The 16,461-nt window shown below is 38.6% G+C and overlaps 1 protein-coding gene across 1 annotated transcript; it reads right to left on the bottom strand.

The window, feature by feature from the left end:
- Positions 1-465: 465 nt before the first annotated feature.
- Positions 466-15,214, bottom strand: LOC111792389 (serine/threonine-protein kinase ATR). The gene is made up of 16 exons (XM_023673798.1): positions 14,923-15,214; positions 14,527-14,671; positions 14,295-14,407; positions 13,342-13,676; positions 13,075-13,196; positions 12,176-12,320; positions 11,462-12,031; positions 11,294-11,369; positions 10,562-10,883; positions 8,764-10,017; positions 5,071-8,458; positions 4,405-4,974; positions 2,681-3,304; positions 2,210-2,404; positions 1,769-2,051; positions 466-778 (listed from the first exon to the last, which is right to left on the bottom strand). Exons 1-15 carry the CDS (start codon positions 15,077-15,079, stop codon positions 1,884-1,886), a joined length of 8,184 nt encoding a protein of 2,727 aa, XP_023529566.1. The 5' UTR covers positions 15,080-15,214; the 3' UTR covers positions 466-778; positions 1,769-1,883.
- Between the last annotated feature and the right edge of the window lie 1,247 nt (positions 15,215-16,461).

Genomic DNA, 16,461 nt, shown 5'->3' on the forward strand with positions numbered 1-16,461 from the left:
CAAAGCCAGACACCTCGACTATGTGTCAACCTTCTCACTGTTCCCCAAAGAGGGGGTGGATTTGGGAGTAGTCCCACATCGATGGGAGGAAGGAAAGAGTGCCAGCGAGAACGCTGGCCCCAAAAGGGGGTGGATTGTGATTTCCCACATTGGTTGGGGAAGAGAACAAACCACCATTTACAAGGGTGTGGAAACCTTCCACTAGCAGACGCGTTTTAAAGCCTTGAGGGAAAGCCCAAAAAGGAAAACCCAAAGAGAACAATATCTACTAGGGATGGATCTGAGTCGTTACAACTAAGCCCTATAAGTTAGCAAAATCTCGCTTCATACTCTATTAGCTTTGAGAGTTTTCACCGAGTTTCCAACCCTAAATATTTTAGGAAACTTCATTCAAACATTTCAAGAGCTTCTTCCCATGAATATTGTACACAAAATTATCAAGAACTATGGTAGTGGTCAGTTTGCTAGCACTCATTTAGGTTGATATACAAAAGATGTAAACCTCTCCCATGATAACAAGCAAAATGGAAATTGAAATATAGAATCAAAATCAAGCACAATAAACTCAAAAGGCCATTCATGCAACTCATTACACAAAGACAGCATATAATATCACAGCCAAAATGTATAAAGTCAGTTGTAATGGACCTTTGAGCTTTGAGGGTAATAATAGCAAATGGCTTGAGAAATCATGAACTTGAATGAGAGATTTTACCCGAATCCTTTACAGAGTGCTTGCTTCATTGTTAGTCTCTAATACACCCATTAATCAGAAAGCCTGTAGAATAATAATCAGTGAAGATTAGATTGAGCCAAAATTAGCAGGTCCATCATCTAGCTTAATACACGGTTTTTCTTTTTATTCGTGAAGACAAGCGTCTGATCCTACAATGGTAAAGTAATTTATAAGATATTAAATTCAAAGTAGGTAGTCTTCATGGTTTGTATTCATGATCTTCCCCTTAATTAGTCGGGACTCCCTCCCAACAATGCTCAACAAGACTCCCTTCGAACAAAGTACACCATAGAACCTCCCATAAGGCCTATTGAGCCCTCGAGCAGCTTCCCCTTAATTGAGGCTCACTCTCTTTTTTGGAGCCCTCAAACAAAGTACACCATTTGTTCGACACTTGAGTCACTTTTGACTCCACTTTCGAGGCTAGCCTCCCCTGAAACCTATGGATCTCTCAAACAGCCTCCCCTTATAGATGTATTCCTTATTTATAAACTCATGATTTTCCCTTAATTAGCCAATGGAAGACTAGGACTCCCTCCCAACAATCTTGGACAAGGCACCTCTAAATTTACTCGCATGCATATTGATATATACTTTTAGAACATTAACATTTGTTTAGGTTGTCATACATACCGATATATACCTAGGCATATATAACTTGGAACGCACTTCGCAGCAAGTTTTTGTACCTCTCTTAACAATCCTAGGTTGACCTAGTAGTCATTGGAGCAAGTAAAAAAAAAAAAAAAAAAAAAAAAAAAAAAAAAAAAAAAAAAAAAAAAAAAAAAAAAAAAAAAAANAGCTTTGACAGAACAGGTTCAAATTTCATGAAGGCCTCCTTCCTAAGATATTAAAGTACTACAAGCTTTGACAATCTAATGTTGTAGGATCAAGTAATTGTTTCAAGATTTGTCAAAGTAAATGTAAGCTAGCTCAAATACTCACTCACTACTAACCTATGTATACTTTTTGTAATAAAAAAAAAAACAAAAACAAAAAAAGAGAATAAATAAAAAGGAAAAAAGACATTACCTCTCTTCTCCAAGAAGTCCGTCCAAATTGATCGCTAGAAAAGAAGGTTATAGCCAATCTTTGATCTTGGTCGAGGGAAAGAACCTTGGGATCTTTTTGTGATTCCTCATCTCATCTAAAACCATGGCATCCACCATATGTACATCTTCCCAAGATTTTTGTGAGAGACTGCTTCCGCAATTAATCGACGAGCCTGACCTTCGACAGCAAGGGGCAAAGATGGTGCAGCTCCAACACCAACAACTACACCTTGTAACCTATCCTCAATGTTACTGATGGCTCGCTGTAACAGTATCAAAAGAGCATGGCGATAGGAATGAGCAATTCAATGTGTTAAAAGCGGATAAGAAAAAGATTTTACAATCTATCAATTTCAAATTCTTAAACTTAATACGTAGTTCAAACAACTAAAGAAGAGATTCTAAGAACAAACAACCAAACCTGAGCATGAGGATTCTGAACTTCAACACCACTGGATTTGTGAGATTTTGTCCACTCCACGAGCGGATCATGAATGAAAGTTTCAAGTATGCTCATCAAAGTATCCCGATGAGTCCTCAATACAGAAAGAGTAATTTCACAAACTCTCAAGAAAACACCCTCATACCCAGTGATTCCTAATCCATCAATCATGTTCTGATAGTAAAATGGCAACATGGAGGAGAAAAGCAAAAATTAGGGATGCAAATACCATGGATAAAAGCAAACAGTAACTAAATTCGTCAATGATAGCATCTTGGAGAGCTTCTATTAATGAAAATTTCTACATGGACTGCATAACAAATATTGAACCAAGTATAATTTGGCTGGTCTTACATCAAATAGTAGAAATTGGTGGTTGCTCATAATTCTTGAATATAAAAATTGCGCAAGTTTATCTGGAAGCTAAAATATAAATCATGTAGTTCTTACCTGGGTTAGCCTAAAAGGCACCAGTTCAGGCTTTTCAAGCTGCAGACCTTTGTCAAATAAACAACTGAAATCAACATGAACACAGTCACCCGTAGTAGAATCAAAAAGAATATTTTCACCATGTCTATCACCCAGCCCCACAATGTGTCCAACCATAGACCAAACTGCAGTTGTATGCGCATAAGCTATCCGCGCCCTAAACCAAGCAGCTGGTTCTGAAAAGGTATTCAAAAACCATCTATGGAAAATGGGAGGGAACATAGGAAGAATTTTTGTCTTCAGCATCTCATCTTCAGATATTTTACCTTGGCATTGGTCATATATTCGCTTAATTTGAGGATTTGTCTTCTGCCTATCAAACTTACCACAAGTTATATATACGTCTTGTAGTATATGTCTAAGACCACGAGTATGAGGAACCCATTCTACCATACCACAATCCTCTGTCAGAGGTATCACAGCAAAGGTGCGTATGTAGAGCTTCCTCCGGCGGCTTTCTGGATATTTGGATAATAAACGGTTTATCATAGCTGTGAACTCCATCATGCGAGCATCCTTCCGGAGATCATCTTTTGGTTTGCAGAGGAATGGCCGCTCAATACCATCACTACCCAACAGAATGATCTGTAACAAAAGAAGGGTTTACAGTCAAGTTAGTAAGGCACGAATCATCGAATAATTATACTAATATACAAGCCCAAGAAGCCAAAGAATTTTATTTTATACCTATTCAAAGAAGCAATATAATTACATAGTTAAAATTGAGATCATAGCAGGGAATATAAATTTATCTGCTTGCTTCACCTGCGCTGTATGGGCTAGTTGAACTATGGTGGCTCTACAAAAATTATAAAAATAAAGAAAGAAAGAAGAATAAGCAACCTTCTACAGCGTATCTTAAATAATGTAACAAACTATGATGAAAAGCTACATTCTGTTGAGGATTATTGAGAGGAGTAGTCCCACGTCGGCTAATTAAGAGAAAGATCATGGATTTATAAGGAACACTATATGAGGCCTTTTGGGGAAATCAAAAGTAAAGCCATGAGAGCTTATGCTCAAAGTGGACAATATCACACCATTGTGGAGGTTCGTGATTCCTAACATGGTATCAGAGTCATGCCCTTAACTTAGTCATGTCAATAGAATCCTCAAATGTCGAACAAAGAAGTTGTGAACCTCGAAGGTGCAGTCAAAAGACTCAAGTCGAACAAAGGGTGTATTTTGTTCGAGGGCTCCACGGAAAGAGTCGAGTCTCGATTAATGGGAGGTAGTTAAAGAGCTCTAGTAAAGGAGGCCTCAAGGGAGGCTCTATAGTGTACTTTGTTCGAGGAGAGGATTGTTGAGAATTATTGAGAGGAATAGTCCCACATTGGCTAATTAAGAGAAAGATCATGAATTTAATAAGTAAGGAACACTATCTTCATTGGTATGAGGCCTTTTGGGGAAACCAAAAGCAAAAACACGAGAGCTTATGCTCAAAGTGGACAATATCATATCATTGTGGAGGTTCGTGATTCCTAACACATCCTGCTTCCAAACATAAAATTCCCAGCACAAAGACTATAATAATATCTCTAAAAGGAAAGAAGTGACACGACAAGTCCTTCCACAGCAAAGAATATAGAAAGATACTTGAACAGGCAAGAAGTAAAAAAGAAAACATGATGCATATATTAAAAAAAAAAATTGCAGAAGTCAAAACACTGAAAAAAACACCATACTTTCTTAGGTCGCTGAAGTGATGAAAGAATCTCAGCCTCATCGGCTATTCCTGATATTGTAGGAAGCTCTGTGGCAGAAAAGATGTCAGACCTCAGTGAATCAGTGAGATTCACATCATATTTTGGTAGATTAACAACCATAGATTGTTGAATTGGCATAATAATCTCCAATGGCATCATTCTCTTTAATGTGCTAAATTCCGTAGAGATATTAATGTTCCTCGCTCTTTGCTGACCAGGATGGAAGCACAACTTGATTAGGTGATCAATTAGACTGGCAAACTGAAGAAATAAATTGTTCCCACTATTTCCTTGACTACGATCTTTTTTTGCAGATTGGATTATCTCCATGGCTGCCTCTCGTCTTGAAGGAACGGTGGATTTGGAAACTGCGGCCATTATCCAAAGAGCTTGCTGGGGATACTGTCGAACAACAGAGGTAATTATGTGTTTGACCAATCGAACAGTTTCTTCATTCTGATGGCAAATCCTTGAAACTAACTGAGGCAGTACAGCCAACCATTGATACGTAGGCAAATCCTTCAAACAACCTCTCATGATGCTCAGAACCTAGAAAAACAAGTGACAATTGATAATAGTAATAAAAAATGTGCACCTCATGTGATGAAAGGAAATCAAAATGACATTTAAAACTAAATTTAGAACCTTTCCATGAACACTTTTCAAATCCTTGTTGGATGACGAACCAACTCTTTGGTAGATGCTCCCGAAGTCAAACCACAAAGTTAACAATCTTGGAAGTGCTTGAAATAGATTCTTGTGACCTCTGTGAAGTCCTTTCGCATAGAACAAGAGTACATCAGGAACATAAGACCACCAGGGCTTCTCGTTACTCATATTCGAAGAGCCAATAGCAGCAGAAGATGATGAGACTTTTCTCGGGCCTTGTTCAATACTCTCTTCCTGGCGTTTCCTGGCATCTGCAAGCAATTCATCACAATACCTAGCCATAAAGAAGTATCCTTTCTCCCACTTGGGCTGTAGCTCCTTTACTCTTGAATAAAGATTGATGACATCTTCCTTTTGCTTTTGCCCAGTGCAATGTATCCACCTCGAGTACAGGAGAAGAGTCTTTGCAATATCTCTATTCTCATTCAAAGCTTGAGTATCACATGTTAAAGAAGCTGGATTCATTGGAACCAAGGAAAGGCTTGTTATTGAAGACATTGCAGCAGAACCTATGACTTCCACAGGCATGTTAAGAAGAGATTGTTGCAATTCTGAGATAGCACCATCTGACCGCCTAGTGCTCCATAAAAGCTTGGCCTTCTCCATATGAACATTAGGTGCACCAGAAGCCTGAGCTTCAAGAATTGCACGGTTTGCTGTTTCATAATGACCAGCAGAGCGACACAGCTTTGCATACTGAAGCCAGCAGTTCCCAACTTGAGCACCAAAACCACTAGCACCAAAAACCAACCTTCGAAAGGACAGAAGTGGCTCTCTTGCCCAGAGTGATGACTGAGTAAATTTCAGCCGATTCTCCCAATTTTGAATCACTTCTGAAAATTCCTGATCATCCACACGGAATGTCTTTTCCAAGAAAGAGTCATTAAAAAGAAGGTTATGGAAGTCCTCGAGCTCTTTCAGAAGGTGAAGTTTCACAACAAATGGATAAGCACGTGTGTAAGAATCCATGCCAGCGGCAGCAAGAGAGGCAATCAGTGACTGTTTGGATAGAGCAATTTTCTCAGAAACTGAAAACTTATTCTTCTTCATCATTGCCTGAAGAATTTTTGCCACGTCCATGTCAAAAGAAGCATTACTTTCAGAGCTGCTACAAAGAAGACCTTCTTCATCAGCTCCCGTGAGGTATTCATCCATCAGGTCCCACCTGCCAAGCCTCCAAGCTGCCTGCACTCCTTGCATGCACCATGTTTTCTTGTACTGAGGAATCCTCGTAATTAAACCATCCACATGAGTAACCATGGCTTGAAGGTGACACATATTTAACAAACAATTAAGAACATCTGAATGCCTCTGAACAGAATTTGGTTCCATATGCAAAGCTTGTTCACAAAAGGTCAATACTTCTGCCCAATTTCCAGCTTTTTTAGTAATCAAAAGTTGGTCTTGTAACCTCAAGGATTTACGTAAACATGCCAAGCCAGATATACCATCAGGCTCATCGAGATAACTATATATTTCCATGAGATATGAAATATCTTCGTCCTCAAAGATGCCACTTCTCTCAGCCGCAGGGTTAAAAGAACCAGATTTTCCTCGAACATATGACTCAAAATACATCAAAGATCTAGCATAGGCCTGGCAGCTCAAGGAAGCCCTAGCAAGAGTGATTTTTGGGATTGCATCCAAAAGCTGTGAAACATATCTACACTGAACCAGGAGTTGCTCCTGATCAACTTGAGCATTTGAACTTGATTCCTTTGACTTGGCCACCGAACTCTTAGAAGACGATGACTGACCAGATTGAGAAAGTGATAATCCTCGCTCAACGTCGTCCCCCCACTGTCCTAGATTATCAAGAAGAGTAAACACAGCTTGAATGCAAACATCACTTTGCCCTCCAATATTTCCGTTAATCACAGCCACGCCATTCTCTGCAGCTGCAGCATTGAGAACAGACAAAATTTCTTCTGTTATGCCATGACGTGCCTCCACTGTACCATGACAGACGGCACTGAGAACTAAATAAGGCAGCAGATAGACAGCTGTCTGCATATCATGCCGTACTATACCTCGACAAGCATGAAAAATACTGGCACGAGACCCAGTGGCATGCGCAGTTAGCTTTTTTATCCAAAAGAATATCCACCTTCTGAATGACATACCTGGCCGATATATTGAACTAACAAATGCAGAGTCAGCCACATTCGGGAGCTGAAATCTTGAGGTTAAGCAAGGTGCTATAATTTCTTTCACATAATCAGAGAAGCGTCCCCACAATTTCTGACCCCTCATACTCATCGCATTACCACCATCTGAAGAATCAGACGCGACAGTTTTTGAAGCACCTTTGTCTTTCAACGATGGTGACTCTGAAGCAGCAGCATTTTCATCCAGTGATGCTTTACATCCTGCAATTTTTAGAAGCTCCTGTATGGCTAATGCCGCAGAATCTTGAATAATGGTATCTGGTGCTGCTCTAAAGGCCCGAGCTAAATGTTTGTGAATCAATTCAAAGATTAGATCATCATCAGAGCATTCAATTTTAAATCGTTGGCATGAAAAGCTCTTCACTTTAGCAGGATCTACGGCACCTAGTGCTCCAAGACAATCAGCACAAACCAATTTCAGCCTCTGGCCCACTGCAGTCCTTGACTCCTCAGCACAACCTCTTAGCAAGGATGAAATTAGTGAGCTCAAAACATCCATGTCTGGATCCGCTTCAGCACTTATAAAAGCTGTAACCTCCTTGCTTCTCATGTTCAGCAACTTGCTCAGTTCACATGCCACCATGTATCTCACATTCAAGTTCTCATGATTTAAGCCATCAACAAAATCTCGCAGCTGATCCTTTAGAGTCATTGACCCACGAGTTTCATGTATTGCTCTGTTCACCTCTGTCAGAGCAGAAATATGAGACAATGGAGGGAATTCGCGGATATGCGCCTTTAGTATACTCCTATTTTTTAAAACGAGTTCTTCCAAAATTTTTACCACCATATTTAAATGAATGGAAGTTTCATCTCTCTCCAGGAAAGGCACAAGTGCAGCAAAGACTTGAGAAATCACATACTTGATGCTAGATGGTGATACTTTAGCCAATTGTTGGATAAAAGAATTCAAGACAATGAGACCTTCACTTTGCAGTACTTCCTTCCCAATAACATGCATAAGTAGAACCATTAGTTTTGGAACATAGGTACTAAGATGAGAACCCATCAATTTTATCAGCATTTCAATACGTTGCAGAGCTTGTTTCTGCAGGCAAACATCCTCTGCATGGAGCATTTTCCTATCAATGCTGTTAAGGAGACCAACAAAATGATTTCTCAAAAATCCTGGAAGATCGTCCCCACCAGTGAGAACTCGAGCAACTTGTAATATCATCTCTGGAACTCTTGCTAACCTACAAAATGAAGATTGATTAAAAACAAACAAAAAAAAAACACGATAGAAACAGAAACCAAGGAGGAACAATAAACAAGTTCTAGAATTAAATATACCTAAATGGCACTTCAAAACCCATCACACCTAATAGAAAGGAAACAAGACATATTTTGGACAACAAACAAGCTGACAAATGTCCAAGCAAATAGGTAAAGTAGGAAGGAAAATAGGCAAAGTTTCAATCGATAAGCGAAAACAGATGAATTTTAGAAAATCTAATTCCAAACTCCAATGCAAAATCTTGAGTAATTTGACGCTATATACCTTGTACTGACTTCATCTGAATCGCCACCATCCACAAAGCATACTAGTTCATCTAAAAGAGCAGGTAATGCAGCTGCAAAAATCTCTTCCTGATTTGAACCAGTCTGAGCATGATAAAATTCCAAGGCAGAAAGTAACTCCTTCCCATTCGCTTGGTAGAGAACAAAGGCAAGAACTTTTGGCAACCAATTGACTATCAACGTCACCATATCAGTGTCCACACATTTAGCTAATTCATATAATGATTCGACAGCTTGATCATTATTCTGATGAGAGACCACCAGCTTTGGAAGAACAACGGGAATCATTTTCTTAACAAATACTTCAGTTTCAACTCCCAAAACAGCTTCTGCAAATTCTTGTACAATTTTTGGACGGCTAACAAGTCCCGTGGAGAGATAATCAAATAGCTCATTCCGAAGATGGACAACTTTTGAAAAGATTAATTCAAATTTCCCATTAAAATGAAAACGGCAAGCATTGTGGATTGACCTTGAGGCACTCATCCTCACTGTTATTTGTGGATTGTCAAGATGATCAACCAACAATAAAAGAGAACGAGAAAAAAAATCACTGTGAATATCAACTGCAGTCATGAGGTTTGCTACAGATTCTAGTAGAGTGTCGAGAATTTGGGGATCTGTAGTTGGTACCATTGCTTGTTTAATAAAGTCCAAAAACATTAGCTCTTTCCTTTTGTTTAAGAAGTTTTCTTCTGGGAAAAGGCAACTCAGTACTTGGTCCTCGAGTAAGGAACTAATTTGAAGGCAGAATGCTTCTCTTATTGCTTTTTTTCTGTTAAGAAGCAAAAACTCAATACATTTAAGCCAATCAGTCCTTGTTTGAAGTAGAACATCCCTAGTCCCATGGACCAGAATGCGTCCAAGAGTCTCCACACAAGAAACTTGAACCTCTTCTGACGACTCATCAAAAAGAAGTTTAAAAAACATCGACATCAAATGGACAATGTCACAATCCAAATTCATTTTTGGGTAACAGTGAGGTGGCTCAATTATATTTGTATAAAGTTTATGATCATGCAGAACAGACTGATCACACTTTGAACACCAAAATCCCTGAAGCATATAGTCCACTGTCTGGCAGCATCTATCGCTGTTTGTATTTAAAAATAATTTGCACCTGCTCATATTTTGACCATCTACCGAATGGCAAGATCCATAAAGGCATGACAAAAACCCAAGAGAAACTGGGATAATTTTCTTAACTTTGTCATGCCTTTCTCCCTTCAAGATCCTGTAATTCAAATGAGAGTAATAAACATGAGAATTTAAGCAACAGGTATCGCCTATAAAGTTTGCATATAAAAACCAGTAGAATCAAATCTAATATCATTGCAATGTCAATCATATCTTATACTTTCCTTGTTTGGATTTCCTTTTCACTTTGTCAGTATCTTGTTAGTTTGCGAGCACATATTCACTTTTTTATACCAATAACTTGCTTTCTCTGGACTGTATAGCAGCTTTTGGCTTCCATGAAGAAAGTACACTAGTGTCCAAATCTACAATTTACACCTAATTTGTAATTATTCGCAAAAGTCTAGAAGCTTTCATAAAGGATGGCCATTAGTACACTGACAAGTTCTTCTTAACCTACCAGTTCATACCTTTAATGTCAAGCCAAAGAAGAAAATAGTTCAGAATCAGAATCTCTTGCTGGCAAATAATATTTCACAAAATTCAATTTCCTTCTTTGATCTCAAGCCTTTTGTAAATTGATAATTCAGTTAATCATATATTTCTCTGAAACAATATACTAATGAAAAGGCTCAACTTACGTCAGCCTCCTAAATAACTGTGTTAGCTTATCAAAACCAGTCCATAGAGCAATCACTGGAATTGAAATGGCAGCTTCCATTCTAACTTCATCATCTTCATCAACAAGACTCAAATCCAGGACCTCAAGATCAGTTTCAGTCTTTAATATAGAAGTAACTTTGGATGCAACCTGAACAGAGAAGCATTTTGTCTTCAATGGCTTGCAAGATTCAGAACTGGTGATTGAATGGGTCCATGGAACTTTAAGTATCACAGACATAGTTTCTGTGCATTCATCATTACTTCCAGACAGGAGTGAAAATAAACACGAAGATACATGGGCTGTACATCATACAATTAAATAGCATAGTCAGCACTCACAACCACATCAACAAAGAGAAGGAACTATGAGTATTCAGAAATAATTCTCAGATGAAGCATAATCTCAATATTGTTTCTAAGAAGATAAAGAAAGATGGGGAGAGGTCAGAAAAGAAGGCCACGATAGCTCAAATATACCAAAATTCAAATTGCTCCTAATTTTATATCTGAGATCGTGAGCCACCTGAAAAATACAATCACTATTCATCTTTTATGAATTTCTCGTGTATGGCAAAAATATAAAAGCATGCAGGCACCGATAGCAACATATTGCAAGTGGTTAGCACCTATTGACAAACTGAAATGTTGCAATCATCTGCCAAATACAAAACTTCGAAAAATTTAACATGACAACTGAACAATTGCCTTACTTGGTAAAAGAAGCATGTTGTGAATTCCTTCAAGAAATGTGGATAGATCAAGAGAAATCAAGCTTCCTTGCTTTGCCTAGAAATAAGTCTCAATTTTAATAATAGGACAGGAAAACTAGGTCATCTAATAAACATCTAGGAGCATTCACAAAAAGTAAATCAAGCTACCTGCTTGTATATCCAGGGAATCCATGAAACCATCTCCTGAAATATGACCTGGGACAAATGAGTTTCAGGGTGACGACAGAATGCAATGCACAGCATGCTAAGAGATGTTAATGAAACTTCTGGTCTTAGACCATCAGCTCTGATAGACGAAGCTCTTGAACATCCAACAAATGAAACAAGTAAATTATGCAAATTATTTGCATAAGTCACATCAGTTCCGCATATTTTGATGTGAGGCTTCTTGCATTCAACCAGTATATCAGCTTCAGAGCTCACAATTTCTCCATCAACCTTCAGTTTTTTGTTCTTAACATTGTCCAAATCCTCTAAGCATCTCTTTTCTCCAACTCTTGAGTTTTCAATTGATTTGTTGCTCAATTCTGACAAACCCAAGCCAGGTACAGACCCTCCAACATAATCAGGACCAAGAATAGATAGAGCTGCTTGGAAGCAATCTATCAGAGCAAAGCAAGGTTCTGGAAAAGAAAGCATATCAACGAGTATTTCAGGCCTCCAGATATGAGAAGGGCAGATTTTAGCAATCCTTATGTATGCATTGCATAATGAAACCTAAAAAATGCAAAATATAAAGGTGAAAATTAATTTGAGATCCCTTCCAGTAAGCTCCTAAAAACCATCAGCAATCATGAATGTGACAAACCATGTCAGAACTTTCTATTGTTGCTAGTAATGACATTAGGAATGTGAATTAACCTTGAGCTCCATGCTCTTGGTTCTCCAAAGGGACTGTGAAAATATGCCAACCATGTCTGCAGCAGTTAGCTTGACAACATCATCGCAACAGTTGGAGTATAGCACAGTAAGACAATCTCCAATAGAAGCATCATATAATGCGTTCCTGCCAAATTATCAAAGCATTACAATGCCAGAGTAAATAAACTAAATCGCTGTTAGAAACATGTTACTAAAAAGTGCCTTCATGACATAGGTTAGCTGCTATTTACCTAAAGAGTCAGTCATTCTGCCAGCGGGAAAAAAGGCACAAATATTAACTAATTCACAGAGCACTGACAGAACTAAAAGAAGCTTAAATTTCATGAAATAAACGACTAGGCTTTCTTTTACTTGTTGTGTGAAGGCAAACTAAAGCAAATCCTGATTGAAATCACGGTATAATTGCTCAACCCTAGACTAGAGCATTTGAACATCAAAAAAATATATTATACTAAGCAAGTGATTGGAGTCAAAACCTCAAACACATCGTACTTTTCAACTTCTCCTTTTGCTCACCATGGCACAACCCATGGAAGAGTTAACTTAAAATAAGGACTGAGCTATTCTAGACGAAAGAAATCTGAACAAGGAGAAAATGATGATTTACGATCTTTAGTTTTGTTAACATGTGAAAAATATATATTCTTCTCTAATAATCTGTACACTACTTTTATAGTTTTCCTACTGCAAACTAACCGCTGTACACTATATCCCCTATAAACTTGGAAAAAGATTTTATAAGCAGAGTGTGAAGAACATAACAAAATAAAGGAACCCATAGGCAAACTAAAATGAAAGATAAGCAGCATGAGGAAATAATATTCCCCTCTCCAATAGTTATATTGCCAACTTTTCACGTTCTTTTATTCGACACATACCTAAATATAGGAAGCCCCTGTTTGTCTTCACTTAATATAGTAGATATTGACTGGATTAAAGGCTGATAAGGAACGACGTCATCTATCACCAATCCAACAATGCGTGCAAAATCAAAGCATGCCTTCCAAAAAAAATTAAATTCCAGGCAACTGTGAGAATATGAATATCATAAAAGAAAATAAAAAGAAACTATTTAGAAGAGGAATTTTAATAACAAAGTCGTAAACTTCAACTTTCCAGTTGCAACCAATACACTATCCATTTACCATTTGCAAATCGGCATCTCCATAACATAACAAAGAACATGCTGCTGAAACATCTGACATACTGATAAGCCCTTCAACGTACACGGTTCCCTCAGCCAAGCATTTACCAAGAAGCTTAATAATCCAAGTAACAAAAGGCTGCCACCTCTTTTTCCCCGTCAGATTGATCAAAATACCAGAGCCATTAGTTGGTCTGTTGACTTCTGGAAGATCCCCAAGATGATCGGGATCCTCAAAGATTCCCTTCAGAGATTCAGAGAAACAATTCAAAGTGACTCTTCTGGAATCCACAAAGCTTGCAGTATCAGTGCCAAGTGATGCAATGTACAAAATATCTGCATCAGGATAGAGAATGTGAGCTACCTCAAACAATGAACTACAACGTGTTGCATGTGCAGTTAAAAATTTAGGGGAAAATTAATTTGCAGAAGACAATCTTTCATATACAAAGACACTGTAAAAAGGGAAAACATAATCTCCAAGGGCAATCCAAAGAAACAAGACAAATGAGAAGTCAAAACGCCCCCACCCTAGCCAAAAGCTAAAGGCCTGGGGAGGACGTACGGTGGAAAGTACATCTCTGGCAAAATTTTTATTTTTTCATGCTGCAAGAAAAATGGAGTTAGGGAGCCATTGCTCCTAAAATGAAGAATACTTCAATATTGTTCATGGGTTCAAATAAACTACCGCATGTAACTAACAGCTGAGAGTTTACTAAAACTTTTTAAATCGTTTAATCACAATCCATGCATCTCATAGGCAATGTAACATACCCCAGTTGACGCAAAGCAGCAATCAACCTGTAACTAAATACATGGCCACAGTTTTTAATATCCAAATGCTGTACCTTTCATGTAATTCAACCAATGCTAAAGCGGATTATGACAAACACAAACAAAAAGTAGGTCATGTTTATACAGGAAATTTTTTTTATGCATAAAGCTCCTGCTTACCTTCAACAACTAACATGGCATCGAGAAAAAACTGACGGTATGCGTCCCGTGCTCCAGTACGAAGCAAGGATAAAAGGGAACCAACGGTTTCAAAAATGACTCCATATCGTGCTCTGGGATTAGGAGTAATTTCTGTAAGATTAGTAAAAGACAGAGGCACACAAGAAAACATGACCCGACCAACTAGATCAAAAGAAAACTAAAGAAGGAAAAAATAACACATATTACTGACTGGATAGCGGGCTCCGCAAAAAAAGGTAATATCCGACCAACCACAGGCAAAACGGCGCTAGCCTTTCCATGGTAAAAAACACCAGGAAAATTCCTCGCAGTGTGTGAGAGGAGTTTCAACACGGCAACCACTTCTCTCTCATTCACTGCAAGAAACAGAAATGGAATTCGGATTCACATTATCAAGAAAGAAACGCAGCAAAATATAGCAGATAATAGCAAGTGCATTTCTCCAATACTCCTTCCTCCAACCAAAGTGCAAGTTAGTAACAAACAACATGCCACAAACGAACAACTCGTTCGCTCAATTTAGTTAAACCAGACGGTTTCATGCGATTCAAAACGAGAAAGACAGAATAAGCATCTGAAGACGAGCGAAGAAGCAGAAAAATGGAACCTGAAGAAGAAGGAACGACGTAAGCGTGGAGGAGATTGGGAAGGACGGCGCGAAATCGGACTTCGACACCGACGTCATCGGAACGATTAGGAGGAGTGGAGGAAGAAGCTGCTATACGTTCTCGAAGCTCGTGAACCAGACTGGAGAGATTCGCCATGGCTGACGCTTCGCTAGTGCTCAAGGTCTTGGTGTTCCCTCCATTTTTCGAATTGCTTATGCGTCAGTACACGATTGCCGCCAAGCTCTCGTTCGCTGCCAGGCAGTGATATACTTCAAAACTCTCTACCTGGAAATTTTCGCTTTTTTTTTTTTTTTTTTTTTTTTTTTTTTTTTTTTTTTTTTTTTTTTTTTTTTTTTTTTTTTTTTTTTTTTTTTTTTTNAAAAAAAAATATATATATATATATATATTATATATAATGTTTACTTTCAATTTTTTGTTTGTTTATTATTTGAAAAGTATAGCATAATGGATCCTTATTTATATTAGTCGTGTGAGATATGTTGTTTGAGCTTCTGCCTTCCATGAATTGTTAAACTCCACGATAACTGAGATCACACGCATCGCAATTACTATGAGGTCACACATCACTTGGAGAAAGGAACGATGAACTCCACGAAGCATCTCAATTACTGTGAGATCCCACATCAGTTGGAGAAGGGAATGATGAGCTTCATGATGCATCTCAATTACTGGGAGATCCCACATTAGTTAGAGAAGGAAACGATAAATTCCACGATGCATCTCAATTATTGCGAGATCGCACGTCAGTTGGAGAAGGGAACTATGAACTCCACGATTCATCTCAATTACTGTGAGATCCCACATCAGTTGGAGAAAAGAACGATGAACTCCACGATGCATCTCAGTTATTGCGAGATCCCACATCAATTAGAGAAGGGAACGATGAACTCCACGATGCATCTCAGTTATTGCGAGATCCCACATCAGTTGGAAAAGGGAACGATGAACTCCACGATGCATCTCAATTATTGCGAGATCCCACATCAGTTGGAGAAGGGAACGATGAGCTCCACGATGCATCTCAATTACTATGAGATCCCACATCAGTTGGAGAAGGCAACGACGAGCTCCACGATTCATCTCAGTTACTACGAGATTCCACATCGGTTGGAGAAGGGAAGAGGAACTCCACGATGCATCTCAATTACTGTGAGATCCCACGTCAGTTTGAGAAGGGAACGACGAGCTTCATGATGCATCTCAATTACTGTGAGATCCCACGTCAGTTGGAGAAGGGAAGAGGAACTCCACGATGCATCTCAATTACTGTGAGATCTCACATCAGTTGGAGAAGGGAACCATGAGCTCCACGATGCTTCTCAATTATTGTGAGATCCTACATCAGTTGGAGAAGGGAAGAGCTCCACAATGCATCTCAATTACTGTGAGATTCCACATTAGTTAGAAAGGAGAATGAAACATTCCTTATAAAGGTGCGGAAACCTCATCTCTCAGATGACACGTTTTAAAACTACGAAGCTAATGATAATACGTAACGGACCAAAACAGACAATATC

This window comes from Cucurbita pepo, chromosome LG04 (genome assembly GCF_002806865.2).
Source record: "Cucurbita pepo subsp. pepo cultivar mu-cu-16 chromosome LG04, ASM280686v2, whole genome shotgun sequence".
NCBI classification, from domain to species: Eukaryota; Viridiplantae; Streptophyta; class Magnoliopsida; order Cucurbitales; family Cucurbitaceae; genus Cucurbita; species Cucurbita pepo.